Consider the following 20,886-nt stretch of genomic DNA (forward strand, 5'->3'; position numbering starts at 1 on the left):
AACTTTGGTGTGAAATTAAGCAAAAAAAAAGAAAATATTAAAAATTCTTCAATTTTTTTGCTGTAATTAACAATTTTTTTACTTTTAATTAATCCTAATTTGTCACAAAACTTTTTACAACAACTAACAAGTAAGTTTTCTTTAAAATTTAAGCAAAATATATCAAAAATCTCTTCGTAAATTTTGCATTGATGTGGTGGAATGACGAGAAAAAAGTTTTTTGCAGCTTTTTTTTTTTGAGGTGTTTTTAATTATACAAAAAATAAATTTTCCCTGACAAAGTTTCGGGCAAAGTTATAAAGTACATAATATGTTAATTACAGTGTGTAGCAAATCCTTTGGGGTTTTACAAACAAAAAAATTAGTTTTTCATTAATGTGTTATTTTTGGTCAGAGGGCCATTATTCAGTTAGTCCTATTTAAATTAATATAGAAAAAAGTACGTAGTACGTTTCATTAAATTTTGTTGACGACATTGTTTAGCTGTCAGTCTTTCTGCTGCTTAGTTTATTTGTCTCAATGGTCACATATATATTTGCGGATATTTTTAGCTTAATCTTTATTTTATGTGTATTTAGTTTTGTCAAACTATTTTGGTTGTTTTCTTTAATACCTGGCCGAAAGTTTGTCTAGCCTGCTATTTGTTTATTATTGCTTTGATTGCTATAAATGTCCAATATTTGCAAACATTACATTTCACATTTGATTTTTTGGCCTAAAATTTTTTATAAATATAAAATATTACCTTGAAGTTTTTCCATTTTCAAAATTATAAGTAGTCAAACTTTGACCTCGTGGAATTGAGGTGTATTTTTTTTTTTTTAGTTTTTTATCAGTTTAATAAATGGTTTGTTAAACATTAGAAAAGTCTAACATACATAAATCAATTGAAACATCTGTTATATATACTGATAAGAAAATCAATCATAGTTTTGTTATTGAACTGGACAACAAAGTAGCTACCAATACATACTATCAACTGTATTTGCATTTTCTCTTTATAAAAGGCCTACACAACTTGTTATTTGAGAGCTGTAAACTTAATAATAGCAGACTTTACTTTACTTTGATTATATTTATTTAGCTGCTTACCAAAGCTTTCTTTAAACCTCTTAGGGCGGATTTCTTACTCATCAGTTAAACTAGGCTTAACTTGCTGTTAGATTAAACTAGGAACAAATTTAGGCGGAATTTAACCGATAATTGTGTTTTTCAGTTTTAGATTTAAGCTCAGTTAACTTTGTTAGTATTGCCATGTTTTCACTCAAAAACATAATCAATGAACAGCTGTTTTTTGCAAACAATAGTTTTGTAAAATGAAAAATTTTGTAAAAATGTTAAATAAACATTTAAAAACAATAATTAATGAAACAAAACAAATTAAAAAATGGCAATTTACTTAAAATATTATATTTTTGTTTTTCCGAAATCATTGTTTTATTGTTTTTGTTAATTGTGTTTTCTCACTTATAACTTGAGTTTAATTGGCCAATTACACTTAGAGCGGGTTTCTTACTCCTCAGTTAAACTAGGCTTAACTTGCTGTTAGATTAAACTCGGAACAAATTTATGCGGACTTTAACCGATGATTGTGTTTTTCAGTTTTAGATTTAAGCTCAGTTAACTTTGCTGGTATTGCCAACTTTTCACTCAAAAACATAAACAAAGAACAGCTGTATTTTGCAAATAATACTTTTGTAAAATGGAAAATTTTGGAAAAATATAAAATAAACATTTAAAACATAAATAAATAAAACAAAACAAATCAGAAAATTGTAATTTACTTAAAATATTAAGTTTTTGTTCTTCCGAAATCATTGTTATATTGTTTTTGGTTAATTGTGTTTTCTCACTTATAACTTGAGTTTAATTGGCCAATTACACTCAGTTAAACTAAGATAAAAAATAACTTTACTGATAACTGAAAAACACGAAACCTATATTAAACCAGGTTTTACCAAAGAATGAAGATTATCTTTATCAGAAAAACTAGCCCTTAGTTAAACTAAGATAATAAGTAACTTTATTGATAACTGAAAAACACGTAACATATATTAAACCAGGTTTAACCAAAGAATGAAGATTATCTTTATTAGAAAAACTCGCCCTTAGTTATTAAAATAATGACTGAAAATATTATTATTTAATTAGGTTTTAAGGTATTTTTTTACATTTAATTCACACATATTTTTTTATATTCTTGCTGCTACTCTAAGAGCACTTTTTAAATTACAACTTTTTTAAATATTGACATAATTATACGATTATCGTTTTGTGACGTGTTTATTTAAATAAAAACATTCTTTGTACCACAAAACGTGACTAATTTTTTTTGTAAAAAAAAATATATTTTTAAATTTACTCAAAATAACTAAATTTTTTATAAAGAAAAAAATTTATATATATTTTCAAAATTTCTTTTCCATTCGTTAAATATTAAGATATTTTCCTGCATAAGCTAAAAACAGAGACAACAAATGTAAGCACATTAAACGTTGCCAAAATACAAAAGAGACCCCTCAGACCTTTAGGCATTATTGTATTAAATATACAAGCAATAACATAGAAACAAATAACAAAATATCGCAAATTATTTCAAAATTTATCACTAACTCTCTTCTATTGTTACTCTCCTCATTTCTCTCTTTTAGTATTCATTATTTTCTAGCATATTTATGACCTTTAAACCAATTATTTGTTGATAATTTATATTTATTGGGTCTTTCCTTTCAAGCTTTCAACACTTAGATTAAATTATTTGCCTTTTAACTAATGAGGTGTTTTTTTTTATTAAAATATAGTAAAGAAATAGGTGCTCTAATTTTGAATTTCTTTTTATTCACTCTTAGTCTCTCTAATCTAGCATTTTCAGTATGTTTTTTTTATCGTATAATTATTGTTTTTGTAGTGTATTGTGCTCAATGATTAAATTTCGATAGTATATTGCGGGACAGCTATGAAACAGTATTGGTCTTAGATATAGTAACCGATTAAGAAATATTTCATTTAAAATTTCGTTTCTTTTGTAAAAATTTCGCAATTCAAACATTTTTAATAATTTTGAAGATTTAAAGATTTAAAAATAATTTATAATGAATTTGAAAATTTGAATATTTAAAATAAATAATTTAAAGAATCAAATTAAAAAAAAAAGTAATTTCCAACATTTTGCAAAATTAACAAAAATTATTATAACAATTTTCAATAATTTTGAATATTCAAATTTTTTTCCAATTTTACAATAATTTTGACTATTTTTATTAAGTAAATTTGAAATTTTCAAAAATTCTAACATTTTAACATAATTTCGAAAATTCGAAAGAAAATTTTTTAATTTCAAAAATTAGAATATTTTAAAATTCGGAATAATTTCGAAATAATATAGAAAATTTAAACATTTTGAAAAATTTTGAAATTTTTTGCTTTGATTTCGAAAATTCATATAATTTTAGAAATATCGCAAATTCGAATATTTTAAAATATGTAATAAAACAGTTTTCTATAATTTCGAACATTTTGAAAATTTGTACATTTTACAAGAATATGAAATATTTGAATGTTTATTATTTTGAAATTTCGATTAACATATTTTCGAAAATCAGAACATTTAGCTAAAATTTCGAATATTCTTATAGTGTGCAGTAATTTAAAAAATTCCAATTTTTTACTATTTTTTTTCGAAAATTCGAATTTTTTTTTAAAATATTGAAAATTTAAAATTTTTTAAAAAATATTAAAAATTCGAATATTTTCAAAAAATTGAAAACAAATTTTTGTGTAACATAAAAAATTCGAATATTTTACAATAATTTTAAATATTCGAATATTTTGGAATAACTTTAAAATTTTTTTGTAATAATTTTGAAATTTAAAAAAATTTGAAAAATTCGAACATTTTAAAATAAATCGAAAATTCTCTATTTTGCAAAAGAAACTTACAAATAATTTCGAATATTTAAAACATCAAACATTTTAAAATAATTTAGACGAATTAAATTTTGAATATTTTTTTGTGTCGTTATAAAATTAATTTGTTATAATAAAAAAATATTAACATTGAAATTTTGAAAATTCAAAAATTTTTTAATAAATGTAGAATTATTTCGAAAATTGTAAAATTCTAACATTTTGCAATAATTTAAAAAATTTTAAAAATTACAAAAAAAATCAATTTTAAGTTTTTATTTTTACTTTTTGTTTATTTTCAATTTATTTTTGTTTAATTAAATTTATTTAATTATAACAAATTCTATTAAAATAAAATCTGTTTCTATAACATTACCAACTACTGTATACTATTTGAGATTGATATTTTTCTCACTTTCTCATACTTCGAAATCATTAAACAGTTTGCAAAACGCTTAGTTCCCAATGTATCGAGCTATTATGAACAGTTGCTTGTTCGTTCGAATTCAAACGATCGTTTTTATTTATTAAAATACACACATTTGTTTAATTTTATTTTTCATTTCTTATTGTTGTTTGTTAAATGTATTTAAAGTATTTCGTACGGGCTGCGCGTTTTGTTTAATCGTTACGTTATTTGATTGTTAATAAAAAATATATAATAATAATAAAAAATTTATATTTTAATAATTTTGTGTCACCTTTACTCTACTACTACAAATAAAAGTTATTAAGCTAATAAACACCATATAAATGCCATACAATTGAAATTCTACTGTGTCTACAAAACTAAACGTATAGAGAGTATTATCTACAAAACCAAGACCTTTGTTAAACTAAAGGTGCAAAGTTTTTCTAATTTTTAAATAAAAATATATACAAAGAAACCAAAAACAAAATTTTAAAGTGAAGTTTAAATTTTTATTTTATTGCTAAAATATTTTTAAAAATATTCTATAAATTTTCCTAAACAAATGTACCTTTTTTCTTTTACACATTTCTATTGAATCATTTTCATCTAATATTTTTTATTTAAAAAATAAAAATTATATTATATGTATTTTTGTTTTTGTATTTATACATACATTTGTTTAATCATCATCATTTTAATGATTATTTTTTAGTTTTGTGCAATGTTTGGCTCATTTTATTTAAAATATTTGCAAAATTTACAACAAAAAATTAAACTTATTGTCTTGAGAAACCTCTTGTCTTGTTTATCAATTTGTATTCCTCTTTTCTTTTAAAAATATTAATTTTTTTCCCAAAATTTCAAAATATTTATGATAAAAAATTACGTAAATCATTAAAGTCTTTATTGTATATTGAAAATTGTGGGTATGTCGTCAATGGAAGCTACTTTTTTTTCTAATTTACAAAAATTTCTTAATGAAAATATGAAAAATATTTTTAATATATTTTAAGCAATAATTTCAAATATTTTAACAATATTTATCTGTACTATTTATATGTATGTACAACAAGACCTTTTTTTTTGAAATTGTGGACTGACTATCGTGGGCCAAAAAATCCTATTGATAATAATGAATTATCAACAAAAATTTCCCTAAAAACAAAAAAAAAACTAAAATTGCAAATATTGTTGTTTTATAATCATATGAACTCATATTAAGTAAAATACTTCATATACATATTGTTTTATTTTCTACTTATTACGTGTTTGTTTACGTGTTTTTCATATCATGGTTCAAAGTTTATAAAATTTCTTTTAATTCTTGTTTAAATTTATATACTTAATACAACCAACCAGCATAGCTGTCTATATGAATTTGATTACATTTGTTTATATACACAGACTACAACAGGTTGTAGTTATATCTGTGATTTTTAATTACTTCCACTTTTCACTCTTTTTCAAATAATAGGTTATTATTGCTTACACTTTTATCTTGCATTTAGATTTATGTTTTTTATATAATATTTAATAATTTGACCAAGTTAGTTATTGCAATCATTAATTTAGCTGTCAAATGTTGATAATATACAATATACGTAATCGAACATGTTGGGAAAATATTAAAATATTAATAATAACATCATTGATGATTGAAGTTAATTGAAGTAAGGAAAATTTGAAAGTTAAAGTGTTATTAATCGATTGAAATTATTAAAAACATGTTATGTTTAAGAAATACCTTAAGGGTTAGAATTGAAATTAGTCTACAGTCTAGTTTATATTCTAGTCTAGAGTCTAGCAAGCAGTCAAGTCTATAGCCTAGTCGATGACTAATCTTTAGTCTAATCTAATTTCTCTTCTATGTTAGTTAGTTTGAAGGAGGATGTACATATATACATCAAATCCGAAGAAATAAACTAAGGCCTCTATCGGGCCTGTTGTACGCTCCTTAACCAGTGCCTCAGGTGGGAATCGAACCCACCACCTCCGGTCTACCAGACTAGAACTCTAACCACTAACCTACCTGAGGCCAGTCTATAATCTTGTCTATTGTTTAGTCTATAGACTAGTCTATAGTCTAGTCTATATTCTAGTCTATTGTCTAGTCTATAGTCTAGTCTATAGTCTAGTCTATAGTCTAGTCTATAGTCTAGTCTATAGTCTAGTCTATAGTCTAGTCTATAGTCTAGTCTATAGTCTAGTCTATAGTCTAGTCTATAGTCTAGTCTATAGTCTAGTCTATAGTCTAGTCTATAGTCTAGTCTATAGTCTAGTCTATAGTCTAGTCTCTAGTCTAGTCTATAGTCTAGTCTTAAGTCTTGTTTATATTAGGGTTCTTTAAATCGACTTTCGAATAATCGAACAATCGACTTTTTGTCGAAAAAAGTCGATAACTCGACTATCGTCTGTGAAAAAAGTCGAAAAAGTCAACTATTTATAAAATATTTATAGTCTAAAAGTCGCTTTAATTAAATGAAAAAAGTCAAAAAATTGACTTTTCATAAAATGCAATGTCCATAGTCTAGTCTATAGTCTAAGCAATACTCTAGTCCATAGCCTAGTCTATAGTCTAGTCAATAATCTCTATAGTCTAGTATGTAGTCTATTCTATAGTCTAGTCTGTAGTCTAGTCTGTAGTCAAGTCTTTAGTCTAGTCTTTTGTCTAATCTATGTAATCTATATTGACTAGACAATAGTATTATATAGTCTTGTCTATAGACCAGTCTGTATTTTAGTCTATATTATAGTCTATAGACTATTCTATAATCTAGTCTCTACTATAGTATATAGTCCAGTTTATAGTCTAGTCTATAGTCCAGTCTATTATAATGAGCTACTATATAAGCTAACTATAGTATAGCCTAATCTACAGTCTAGTTTATATTTTAGTTGAGGCTATTGTCTTGCCTGTAGTCCAATCTATAGTCTAATCTATAGTCAAGTCTATAGTATAGTCCAGTATTTAGTATGTCTGCAGTCTATTATATAGTCGATTATAATAGAGTCTATAGTCTAGTCTGTATTCTAACACATAGTATAGTCAAATCTAAAGTTAGTCTATAGTTTAATCGATTGTCTAGTCTGTGGTCTAATATTTATAGTATATAGTCTATTCCTTAGTATAGTCTATCACGGTCTTAATCAGCAGCTGACACTGTCGCCGCACACTATTGTTGATGCTTTGGATTTATCAGAACTAATTATCATTGCATATCTCGCCTCACTTCCAACCTTTTTCCAAAATGTCTAAATAACAAAATATTTCAGTACATATCCACCATCATCTACCAATTTCTTTAATATTCTCACGTCACAAACCACCTTTATTAACCATAAAGTGAAATCTCTTAAAAGCTCTTTCTAGCAACTTCTGGAGTATGAACCATAAGTTGATAATTCCGACATATGTATGAGGTCGTTCTCTTCTTAATTATTTGGAAACGCATATTAAATGGTTATATTCCTCATAATTAAAATTTTTAAAATTATTTTATATTTTTCAATAATTTTTATTTACACAAATTACACTCTCTCTTTACAAAACTACAACTAAACTATTAAATAATATTTATATGTAATAATCTTTTAATTTTTAACAATTATAATTACGATTAAAGCTTATAAAGGGAAAAACGTGATGTTTCTATAGGTCCTTTTTATTCCAAGAGAATGACTTCTTTAACTAATTCTCCATTTCCAACATGGGCAAATAGAAAGGCAATGAATTGAGTACATCGTTAGCTGCCTGTTCTTTGGGTGCATCAAAATTTAAAGCATGACGTGGTGACGTCATTAATTGACGCACATTAAAGGCAATATCTTCAAAATTAATACGTTCACTAGGCTCCAAAGTCCAACAGTTCAATAGCATTTGATATAGATCTTCATAGACGAAAGCAGGTTGTGCCGGACGTGAACCACTCTTTAAAGCATCTAAAACTTTATTGGAATTATTTATTTGTGCATAAGGTGTGGCACCCAATGAACAGCATTCCCAGGCTACCACAGCAAATGACCAAACATCCGATTTTGAGGAATAATGTTGATATCTTAGAACTTCCGGTGCCAGCCATCTGGTGAGATCTATCTTTTTCTGATTATTCACATACGCAGTGGGACCAAATACCGATACTTTTAATTTCATTTCAGCCGTAACATAAATACAATGTGATGATAAATGTTTGTGTATAACTTTAGATTTAGCTAAATAATCCATGGCACTGGCAATTTCATAAATCCATTGTAAAATTAATTGTTCAGACAGAGCAGTAATGCGTTGCATGATGGCAGAACTGGGAGCTCTTCTACTCTCTATTAGTCTACGTTTTAGGGTGACATTTTCATGTTCAAACACCAAGTAAAACCAATCAGTGCTAGAAGACACACCATAGAAATCCAAAAGATTAGAATGTTGCTGTAATTTAGTTAAATTACGAAATTCCTGCAGTAACTTGCCCTGATCTGTGCTAGTTAATTCATCCAAGGACAAAACATGCAATTGACAATCAGCACTTGATTCTGGCAAATTGTTGGTTAAAAGCTTTCCCGTTATAACTTCACCATAATTTCCCTCAGCTATAATATCATTGACATTCATGCGCAAATTATTTCTGGGTATTTTCTTAGTCACATCTAGTTTATCGACCAGAGCATTTAATTGTTCTTTAAAATTCTCCACCGTTGGAGGCATTTCATCTTCCACAATATAACCATTGTTTTCTCTTTCAATTATGGGTTGTTGCATAGTCATTTCATGAGAATTTCCCCGACCCGAACGTATTTGACATTGTTTGTAGCGTAAATAGAAATAGGTGATAACGGAGAGTATAAAACAAATACCAAATATGGAACAGGTAACTATTAAAGCCACCACTGAACTTTGTCCCGCCTCAAAAGTGGCATAGGTAAAGTTATCCATAGAGGTGGTATGCTGGTCATGACTACTGCGGGTGTATAAGGTTTTGGTGATGCCATTTAAGGTGCTGACCTGCAATAGAAAGATGTTTGAAATAAATGTACAATGAACACGTAATATATAGAAGAATTTGTTTGAGTAAAATCTCAATTGTCACGTTAAAAAATATATATAATTAATTTTTACTTACCACACCCAAACTGACATGAAAATCTGAATTTTTATTATCCAAGGGAGGATTAGTATAACGACCATAACGTTTACCATCTCCTACTATAAATTTACGAGTTTTATTATCTCCTGGACGATCATAATCCAATTCAGCGGCTATGTAATAAGGTAAACCATCTTCATCTGCTTTTTTCCAACTGCCCAATAGACTAGTGTCAAACGTTTGAGACAATGAATCATCTATTCTCTCCACTATAACTAATACTTTTGTGACTGGACCATTGTCATTTCTTACCGGCTTAATTTCTATGGTCAAAGTTGTATCAGTAGTTTGCAAAATTTTTGGTTGAGCAGGCTGGGGACTAGGCTCAGCCACTAGAGTAGTTCCCACTATAGAAGCGGAACCACAATTATCTGCTTCCTCCGCTAAACCTTCACAAATAGCGCGCACGGTGATATTATACTTAGTGGCAGGCAATAAATCTGTAATTTCTATTTTATTTTCCGTACCTTGTACCACAAACTCTGGTTGTGCAAAAAAGGCTTTAGAGGAATAGGTATGCAAACGTTGTATTTGTATAAGATAATTGGTTATTTTAAATACAGATGGTGTTTCAGAACCGGCAATATAAGTTTTCGGTGGCTTATAAGGAGTCCAAATTATACTCAAACTGTTTTCAGTGGCATTTTGTAGTTTTAAATCTTTTGGTGAGGCATCTGTATTGAAGGTATAGTAACTGTGTACTCCTACACCACCACAATATTCCGATTTTATGGCCACACAGGGTGTATTACATAACATATCATCTTGTTTATCTTCCACTACTATATCACTGGAACAGTAACACTTTTCGGACATCATAATGGCATAAGTAGTATTCTTTAATTCACAGATTTCCACACAGGTTTGAGGCATTTTAGCATACACCGATTCGGTAAGCACTTCTGTCCGAACCGAAAAACAACCTACATAATAGTAAGGGGAATACTTATTGCCAGCCAATTCTTGAGCCCAAGAAACTTCCGTACTCCACTGCAGCAATAAGAAGAAAAATCTTAGTTTTATCATTCCAAAATTAGGGCGGTGGCCAGGTTTTGTTATTGGCTTTGTATAGTTTTTTATATTTTTTAAACATTCTTGAAACCTTCGTTGTTGCGCCATATTTGTTGTGTGTTGTACTCTGCAATAATTTTGAAAATGTGAATTAAACTACTGCTGTGTTCGGTTCGGTTCATTCATAATTTTTTCAACAAAATTTCAAATTACCTTGTATTGTAATATTGTCGTTTTTTTGTAGTTTAATTTTCCTGTATGCTGTTGTTCTATATTTTTATTTTTTCAGTTTTTTTAGTAAATCAATTTTTAATATTATGTTTAATTGAAATTTGTATTAATTTTGCTTTTCTTTTCATGTTGCTTTTTTTAGCACAAAGGGGTTTTTGTTTTTCATGCAGTCTTCAATTTTAGTTTTTTTTTTTCTTTTTAATTATTTCTATGAAACCACCATAAAAACAACGATCACCAAAGAACCAGCAATAGTAGAAGCAGCAACAGTAACAGCAGTAGTAAAAAAATACATTTTTACTTTCAAACCTACCAGTTCAGAATGAATTTTTTTGATGTTCTCCACTACGCTTGAAAAGACTAGCATAGTTAACAAACAAATGTTATTAATCTCTTAAGAGGCGTTGGTTGAAACGTAAAAACATAAAAATAATGTAATTTTTTTAAATCATTTAAGGCTTCTAATATTTTGCTAGTAATCTCAAATAATAATTTATTTTGTTCTTAAAATTATTAACCGTTTTGCTTTACTGTTCCCCAAGGGTTAACTCTGACTAAGCCTAGGTTTAATCTCTCTTTGTCTCCCTCTCTGTTTTATTTTTAATTTACTCATTATTTAAATGACCGAAATACTGCTGTTGTTGACTACAAATGTTTCTTTCTTTTTTATTTAAGTTTTTTACACCTTTTGTTTAATTTTTAATAAGCCAAAAAGAAACAAACATTGTTTTACCTGTTTACTCATTTTTTATTATTATTTTAACCCTAGAGAGAGACTTAACTCTCTTTTGGCTGAGAGAGTTAGAGCGGAGAGATCTAACTCTGCGTTTATTTTCTTTCTTCTATCTTTTGAGCGTTTCTTTTTCTTAACGTAATTGTGTTAACGTGTTTTTTTTCGTTTGTTTTAGTGTTGTGCAACGTTTTTATTTCGTTTTGTTGGCAAAGAGTTTTGAAATTCTTAAGAAGTTTTTTGGTGGATTAAAATTTTATATAATACACTGCTAGGAAAATCTTTAAGAGAGAGAGAGAAAAAGCTCTTTGTTATCAGATAAATAAACAGGATTTAAAATATAATTTCGGTTTAAGTTAAAGCTTTTTAAAAGGAAATTTGATCATAAAGAGCTTAAGCTTTTCAAACATTAGTTTCAAAATTTCTTTTAATGTTGTAAAATAAAACAAAGAGCTTTCTCAAAATCTCTTTGAATATAAAAAAAGAACTTTAATAAAAGCTTTAAAAATTAGGTTTTAAAAACTTTATATTACCTTTATCAAAACGATTATTACTTTAAATAAAAATAAAAGAGCAGTAATTAATAAGTTTTTTATGTTAAAAAGACATAAAGTAAAGCTCAAAGGCGTTTTGGGCGATAATTTTATATACGTCATAGTATTTTAAATCTAATATTATGTAAAAAAGTTTATTAAACAATTTTTATCTTATAGAGCTTTAGTTAAAAGCTTTTTTGAAACTTTTTAAGTAAAATTATTTTCGGTTAAAGTTTTCCATAAAAATGTTATTTTATGCAAAAGGTTTTTTAAAAAACTTTTTATTTCATAGAGTTTTAATTAAAAGCTTTTTATAAAACTTTTTAATTATAATTAATTTGTGTAAAAGTTTTCTTTAGAATATAACTTAAGAAAGTTGTGATTTGCCTTTTTTAATAAAAAACCTTTTTATGTTAAAGAGCTTTTTCTATTAAAATATGTTTGTAATGCAGAAAAACTTCTTTGTTTAAAATGTTTAGTTAAATAAAAAAAGCTTTCAACAAAAATTTTAAATCTTATTTTATCTAAAATATTTTATTATTTTTTTAACTAATAAAGCTTAAAAAACTTAAAAGCTTCTTATGAAATTTTTTAGGTAAAATTCTTTACTGTAACAGTTACTATAAAAAATAAACTTTAGAAAGCTGAAATTTCACTTTTTTTATTATAAAAAAGCTTTTTATGTTGAAGAGCTTTTTCTATTATAAAAAGCTTTTTCAAAATGAAATTAAAAGTAAAGCTTGAAGGCATATGAGGTTTTAAAGACTTCTGCATACGTTTTTGGTTTTTTAATCTTGCTTTAGTTTATTAAAGATTAAAAGCTTTTCATGTAGATTTTGTAAAAGCTTTCTTTAGAAAAAATTGTTATAAAGAGTTGTAATTTGACTTTACGAAAACATGTATTTATGTGAAGTGTTTTTGTGTTAAAAAATATTTCATATAAAGCTTTTAAATATAAGATAGCTTTTTAAGCATAAAAGCTTTGTTTGTAAAAATTGTAATATAAAAAAGCTTTTTATGTAAAAAATGTTAATACAAAGAAGCCTTTTAACCAAAAAAATTTAACATAATAAAGCTTCAAAAAACTTCAACATATGTAATAAAGCTTTAATTTATTAATAATTCAAAATTAAACTGGAGAGCAATAAATAAAATTTAAGAAAGCATTAGTATTTTTGATTATTTCTTAACATGTTCTATCAATAATTATCTAACAATTTGTGAATTTCTAATATTACAACAATTGTTGTCTTAAAAGCAATTTATTATTAAACATTTTTTATACTGAATCATATTTGTTATTTCCTTTTATTATTATTATGAGATCAGTATTTAAAAACAAAAACAGTTTTTTTTTTGCATCTAGTAAATAAACACTCTCACTTTTGTTTTGAAACTCTCAATTATAATACCGGTCTTTTAACAAAGCAACAAAGGCCTGATCATACAGATTGACCACAAAAGTCTCCACATATGATCACATCTTTTTTTTTTACACGTAATATTAGTAATATACTCTATTGTATATGAATATATATATATTTATTTGTAACATTTTATGGTTTTTACCTTTAAATTAATATTACTCTTATTTATCAATTTCTGTTGTTGTTTTTTTATTATTTTTTTTTCTCTCATACAATTTTTGTGTGTTTGAGAGTGAGTGTGTTGTAGCTTTTAGCTGAGATTTAATTTTAATACTCGATCAACCATCTATCTATAGGTCCGTTTATTCGTTTATTTATTTGTTTGTTTGATGGTGTGTCTATCTGTCTGTTCCTGAATAGCACATCCATTCGTCAGTCCGTCCATCCATCCATATGAGTATCTCTATTTGTTGTCTTTATATTCATCATACGTGAACACCACTATACATCAACAACACACACGAGTCATAAGTACAAATTTTATACATACCAATTTCATTGTTCATTGACTAGCTTTATTGGTGGGTTACAAATTTCATTATACTCGTATTAATATTTATAAAAATTTAAAAAAAAAAATAATAACAATGAAATATAGTAGTGCAGTGAGTTTAAATAAATTTCATTAATTTCTTAATAAAGTAATGAGAAATTTTAATTAAAAAGAAAAAAAAACTTAATGAAAACCCAACCTCTAAAAGTGCAATTAATTTAAATTTTAAAGAAAAAAGTAATGTGTGTATATGTTAACAATATCATTGAATTGATCTTTAAGCTATAGTTTGACTTTCTATTTTTGTTGTTATTTTTATTCTCATGTTTTTTTTTTATTATTATTATAATATTATATTAAAAAAACAAAACACATTTTATAAAAAAAAAAATAATGTCAACGTCATCAAAGGCCACATTTTGAGTAAATTTTTTTTAGTACATTAAAAAAACTACACATAATTTTTTCTTTTTAATTAAATATGTTCATCTATTGTGCAGTGTTTTTTTGAACAAAACAATTTCCTTTTTAAATGTCAGCAATATATTAATAAGTTTAATATTTTCATAAAAATTTTAATTCAATTGTTTATTATTTTGAATTGTTTACGCGGTGTTATATTTATTAATATAAAAATACCCACAATATATTTATTTCACACGTAGTTGTATATTATTAAATCATGGTATTTTTTGTGTAATTTGTTGATTCTTTTTATTTTTCTACAACTATATGTAAAATATACTTAAATCGAATTCCATTTTTTAAAAACCAGTTATTTAATGAAAGAACAAAGAGCATTGCACTTGTAGAATTCTACTTGTATCTTATAGATATTTATCATTACTTTGTGTTTTATCTGTTAAGCTATTAATTGGAAAAGTGCAACGAAAAATAATTTAAACAAAAGATGTGTTACTTGCATTAGTCAGATTTTATTGGGAAATATGTATGTACATACAAATATTCAAAAAATATTTATTTCCCAGGAAAAAATGCATTAGTTCTACAACTAGTTCTAGAACACATGATTTTAGCCTGAACTCGTTCTAGTTTGGTGTTGAGACCAATGATTTTTGTTCGAAATTCTCACCATCGGAATTGGTTCTGAGGAAGTGTTCTTTGGAACGCTTCTGGAACTAGTTCTTTAATCAATGATTTTTGTTTGAATTTGTCAACATCGGACCTAGTCCTATGGAAGTTGTAGAGTACGTATAAACAAACGTTTCTTTTTTAGCGTTTTTGTTTCAAATTATTAAGATTAGGAGCAATTTTGAGAAACTGTTGAGGAATTTTTACTATTGCACCAATGTTATTTACAAAACTTGCATAGATATACCTATCTTACGTAAAATTGAATATAATTCTTCAGCACCTCTAATCTTTATAATATTTTTGGTAAGGATATACGTTACAAGCAGCAAACTTTCTCTCGGTACCATGCAATTAGGGAGCTCTTTAATATCTTGTAGTTCAGTTGAATGCAAAAATATATACATTTGAACGCGTTTTCTATTTCGATAAAAATATGTTAATACATTTATATTTTTTGACATTTTTTTCAATTAATTCCAAGAAGTTGTTTCGGAACTCGTATGCGTTCCATTGAACTAGTGCAGTAGCAATGTATAACTAGTTTCAAAGAACTAGTTCCTTGAAAACTATTTAGAAGTATTTAAGAACCACAACAATATTCAAAAGAACGGGTTCCAGAAGTAATGGCGATACTACTAGTTCCAATGCTCTGTTTAAGAATCTGAAGTAGTTCCGTTTTCACCCGTTCTAAAACTAGTAGTTTTTAGAACAAGTTCTAAAATTTTTCCTAGGATAATTGAAATTATAACCTTTAATATTATAAAGTCTATATTTTTCTATGAACAAATGTATAAAAATATTTACAAAATTATAATTTTGTAATAAAAGACTGCAGCAACAAGTCTTTATAACTTAAAAATTACTTCGCTGCTTTAATATTAGAATGTTTAAAATGTTTACTACTTTGGTTTAGGTTACACTCATCATTACATGGATAACTTTGGCAATTTTAATAGGATTTTAGAATCGCCGGTTTTACAAGCCACTAATTGTATTGAATAGCAACAAAAATATTAAATTGATTGTATTTGTGTGTAGATCACTTTCATGAAGAATAAAGTATCTCGATAAAAAGCTGCAAAACCAAGTTCTATACTAGCATTTTTTTTATAATTATAGGCCAAATAGGGCCCCTATAAAAAGCCCCCATCAAAATTTTACTTAAATATCCACAGTTTTATTCTATTTAATTCATTCCTATTCTGCATTTCAATTTGAATCAAAATGTTTATTGTTTAACAACATTGATATTTTTCTATTTGACGCTCCGTCACTAAAATTCCAAAAAAAGATTTTCTACTGATGATGTTTAAAAATGTAGTTTCTAAGAAAAAATGTCCGCCTAAAGCACCTCTAAGAAATATTCTACAAAAAACTTTGCTAAAATAAATTCTTAAAAAAACTCGTAATCTAGTAAATTTAACATAATGTGCTTTTTGCATAAACTTCTTTTAAAATAATTTATAAAAAGCATTTACTTCAGTGTGATAAAAATCTATAACTAAAAGCTATTTTATTTATAAAATAAATTAAAAGAGCTTTTCATGTAAAAGATTCTTGCAGAAAGTTGTTAAAGTAAAATGTAAAATACTTTAGAATATAAACTTTTTGTAAACTATTATTGAAGAAACATTCTATTTAAAAAAACAGTCTTATTTAAATTTGTTTATATGTATTTGTAAAATTCATTAAAAAAAATTTTATAATTTTAAATGCTTTTCATGTAAAAATAATTTTTCGTAAAAAAATTTTAATAACTTTTTTCAAAGATCTTTTTAAATAATTATTTAATTCATTGTTATTTAAGTTCAGACGCGGATCCAAGGGGAGGGAAAAAGGAAAATAACTTTTCGTTAAAAGCTTCTTGTTAAAAGTTTTTAACAAAAATTAATTATAAAATGCTTGCTATAGAAAGTCACCTGAAAAAGTCAATGAAAAAAATCACTGTTTAAAAAGCTTTTATTTTAAAGCTTAATATTGTAAAAACTTTATAATGCAAAAGTCTCATTATATGCTAGAAGATTTTATTAAAAAGCTTTTTATGGTAGATGATATTATTAAAAAGCTTTATACGCTAGAAGCATCTATTAAAAAGCTTTATATAGTAGAAATTTTTATTAAAAAGCTTTTATTAGAAGCTTTCATTGAAAAGCTTTATAAGATTAAAGCTTTCATTGAAAAGATTAATAAGATTAAAACTTTTATTAAAAAGCTTTATATGCTTGAAGCTTTTATTAAAAAACTTTATATGCTAAAAGCTTCTATTAAAAAGCTTTACATGCTTTTATTAAAAGCTTTACATGCTTTTATTAAAAGCTTTATATCCAAAAAAAATTATATGTTAAAAGATTTCGTTAAAAGCTTTATGTAGAAGAGGCTTTTATTAAAAACCTTTATATTGATTCTGCATTATATGAAAACAAATTGTTCTTAAATATTTTATGTGTAAAAAAACTCTTATTAAGATATTATTATTTAAGAATATAAAAAAGTTTAAGAACATCAGTTCCCATGCTTTGTTATTCGATATAGTGTCAGAGGTCTTGTAATGATATCTCCCGACGTATAAGCTGAATTAAAAGGGTGAATCCCTTGATTATGTTGATTGCTACTGAAAAAGCTTATTAATTTATCTACTGTTGTAGCAAATGCAAAATATAATCTTTACTTTTCAATTTCATTGGGAAATGGTTTTCAAAATATGGAATATTTTTTCACAATTATTTTATAAATAAAAAATGTGTATAAACTAAAAATAATTTTGCATAACATAATTACAAATTTATGTCAACGTTTTAATGCAAAAAATCTCCTCATTAATCATCTTGTATAGTCTAGAGAATTGCGTTAAAATCTATTTTCGTTAAAATCAAATAAAAATAAACACTTTCAACATTTCCTTGTGTGTGATTAAATTAAAATTTTGCACACTTTCAGTACATAAAGTAGTCGTAAAGAAAACAATATATTAAAAATAAAAATTATCCAGACCTAATAGAAACAATTTTTTTTTTTTCTCTATCTTACAGAAAAAGGCCTTGATTTTTTTTAAACTTTCACGTTTCCTGTTTACAAATAATATCAACACACACACACAAAAGCCATAAAAAATTGTGTCTCAAAACCACCGTCATTTAAAGCCAATATTTACTCTATAAATAAACAGATTTCAATATGCCGGGAGAGGCGGTTCAAGTAATCTCCACATCGGAGGAACACACATTCATATTAAATGAAGACAATTTAAGTGAGGTGCTGATGCGTGAAGAAGTCAAAGATCGTTATGTGTGTGTGGTATCAGTAGCGGGAGCATTTCGTAAAGGAAAAAGTTTTCTCTTAGATTTTTTCCTGCGTTACATGTATTCAAAGGTAAAGCCTATAAATAGATTAACTTGAAATATTTAATTTTATCTTTTGTTAATCTTTTTAGTATGTACGCCATGATGTTAGCGATTGGTTGGGTGATGAAGATTCACCTTTGACTGGTTTTTCGTGGCGTGGCGGTTCGGAACGTGATACAACTGGCATACTTATGTGGTCGGATATATTTTTACATGACTATCCCAATGGTGACAAAATTGCCATTATTCTATTGGACACACAGGGAGCCTTCGATAGCCAAAGTACTGTACGTGATTGTGCTACGGTTTTCGCTTTAAGCACCATGTTGTCATCCGTTCAAATCTATAATTTGTCACAAAACATCCAGGAGGATGATTTACAACATTTACAATTGTTCACAGAATATGGTCGTTTGGCTTTAGCCGACTCTGGCAAGAAACCTTTTCAACGTTTACAATTTCTAGTGCGTGATTGGAGTTTCCCCTATGAAGCTGAATACGGCGCCTTGGGTGGTGATCAAATACTGAAAAAGCGCCTGGAAATATCGGATAAACAACATCCCGAATTGCAATCACTTAGACGTCATATTTCCTCGTGCTTCCAAGAAGTTGCCTGTTTCCTTATGCCCCATCCCGGTCTAAATGTCGCTACAAATCCCAAATTCGATGGTCGTCTCAAAGATATCACACCGGAATTTAAACAAAGCTTAAGAACTTTAGTGCCCATGCTCTTGTCGCCCGATAATTTGGTATACAAAGAAATCAGTGGTCAACGCATTAGGGCCAGAGATCTGATACAATACTTCCAATCGTATATGACAATTTACAAGGGTGATGAGTTGCCAGAACCTAAAAGTATGTTGGTAGCCACGGCAGAAGCTAATCATTTGACTGCTGTAGCAAATGCCAAAGAGTTGTACAATCAATTGATGGAAGATGTTTGCGGTGGCACTAGACCGTACTTAAGCACAGGACATTTGGAAGCTGAACACTTAAGAGTTAAGGACAAAGCTGTATTTCAGGTGAGTTATTAAGTTTATTTTATAACAATATTTCTTTTAATAAATATATAATTGTAAAAACTAGTTTCTGGCCAAACGTAAAATGGGCGGTGAAGAGTTCACCGAAAAGTTCCGTCAACAATTGGATTCTGATCTTGAGGAAATCTTTGTTTCTTATAAAGCGCACAATGAAAGTAAAAATATATTTAAAGCCGCACGTACCCCAGCTGTTTACTTCGCCCTCGCTGTTGTCTTTTACATTCTAAGTGGCATCTTTGGTCTGTTGGGCATGTACACCTTTGCCAATTTCAGTAATTTAATCATGGGCATTTCATTGCTGACCTTAGCTTTGTGGGCGTATATTAGGTAAGTAGTTTAGGCTTTCAAAAACCCACCTTTTCACCCAAAAATGTTTTAAACGAATTCGTTTACTGAACATTGTTTTTCACAGAAAATTTTCACAAAAAATTTACACCTTTATTCTGCATTTCGATTTCCACATTTTTTAAGTTTTATTTAACTTTATGAAAATTTTTTTCATTAAAAGTTTCAAAAGCATCGAGATTCAGTGAAATTTTAATAAATCTTTATTTTTTGTTATTCTTTTACAGATACAGCGGTGAATTAAGTGATTTTGGTGTTAAACTAGATGACTTTGCGACGTTACTGTGGGAGAACGTAAGTTTTCTTATTTCTGCAAAAAATCGACAATTTCATAAAAACAAAAACAATTTCTTTTATTTTCATAGTTTATGAAACCGATTTATCAGGGCTGCATGGAAAAAGGCATACAACATGTTGCCACACATGCTGCTGAAGCGGCCGTTGGTGGCGGTAGTCGCACATCACTAAATGGCAAATTGAAAAGTTCATGAGAATACGCCAATATGCAGAAAAATCAAAATGATGCAAGTGGCTATAAAAAGCCAAAGGCAACGATAAATGATAAAGAGCCGTCAACAGCGTCATCAGCGGCAAAACAACAACAACAGCAACAACAAAAAATGGTAGTTAATAATAGTAAACAAACAACAACAACAGGAACATCAACGAATAACAATTATTTAGGTCATAAAAACCAAACACAACCCATAGAAACCACATCATTAAATGCTGCCAGTGCTACATTATTTGCTTCTATATGGAGTAAATTTTCTGCCACTTGTAATGAAGCCAAACAACAAAAAATCTTACAAAAACAACAAGCTTCTAAAATACCTACAGCAGCAGCGGCATCAACATCCCCAACAACTTCTAATGGCAATGCTAATGGTAACAATGTTACCAATCGTAAAAAAAGAAAATCAAAGAAGAATTCCAATTCAACTTTGAATATGACAAAATAAATAAAATAACCATATTTTTTTCACAATTGTCCTTAAGTAAATGTTAAAGCCTACTCCTCTCTACCCCTCCTAAACCTTCTCAGATTCCCTAAAAAAAGTTTTTTTATTCCCCAATGTTTTTTATGATTACCAAACTAAACAAATTGTCCTTGTATGTTGTTTTTAAACAAACCGAAAGAAAAAAATCTTAGCCACGTAAATTTATATTAAATTAAATAATAA

The 20,886-nt window shown here is 27.2% G+C and overlaps 3 protein-coding genes across 6 annotated transcripts; 2 read left to right on the forward strand and 1 right to left on the reverse strand.

Annotated features, from left to right (window-relative positions):
* The first annotated feature begins 55 nt into the window (after positions 1-55).
* On the forward strand, positions 56-20,358 carry LOC111685900 (atlastin). 4 transcript variants are annotated; one of them, XM_023448179.2, is made up of 6 exons: positions 56-130; positions 18,006-18,345; positions 18,407-19,339; positions 19,404-19,684; positions 19,930-19,996; positions 20,068-20,358. In XM_023448179.2, exons 2-6 carry the CDS (start codon positions 18,151-18,153, stop codon positions 20,191-20,193), a joined length of 1,602 nt encoding a protein of 533 aa, XP_023303947.1. In that variant the 5' UTR covers positions 56-130; positions 18,006-18,150; the 3' UTR covers positions 20,194-20,358. The 4 variants fall into 4 exon arrangements, with proteins under 4 accessions (XP_023303947.1, XP_023303955.1, XP_046804110.1 ...); XM_023448187.2 differs by lacking the exon at positions 56-130 and adding an exon at positions 4,436-4,748; XM_046948154.1 differs by lacking the exon at positions 56-130 and adding an exon at positions 13,677-13,909.
* Positions 7,987-13,670, reverse strand: LOC111685892 (putative tyrosine-protein kinase Wsck). The gene is made up of 4 exons (XM_046948153.1): positions 13,531-13,670; positions 10,678-11,055; positions 9,430-10,591; positions 7,987-9,311 (listed from the first exon to the last, which is right to left on the reverse strand). The coding sequence occupies exons 3-4, from the start codon at positions 10,570-10,572 to the stop codon at positions 8,007-8,009; spliced, it is 2,448 nt and encodes an 815-aa protein (XP_046804109.1). The 5' UTR covers positions 10,573-10,591; positions 10,678-11,055; positions 13,531-13,670; the 3' UTR covers positions 7,987-8,006.
* LOC111685920 lies at positions 20,206-20,685 on the forward strand. Its single transcript, XM_023448207.2, has one exon. It carries the CDS (start codon positions 20,206-20,208, stop codon positions 20,662-20,664), a length of 459 nt encoding a protein of 152 aa, XP_023303975.2. The 3' UTR covers positions 20,665-20,685.
* Positions 20,686-20,886: the final 201 nt, after the last annotated feature.

The sequence above is a fragment of the Lucilia cuprina genome, chromosome 4 (assembly GCF_022045245.1).
Source record: "Lucilia cuprina isolate Lc7/37 chromosome 4, ASM2204524v1, whole genome shotgun sequence".
In the NCBI taxonomy this organism is placed as follows: Eukaryota; Metazoa; Arthropoda; class Insecta; order Diptera; family Calliphoridae; genus Lucilia; species Lucilia cuprina.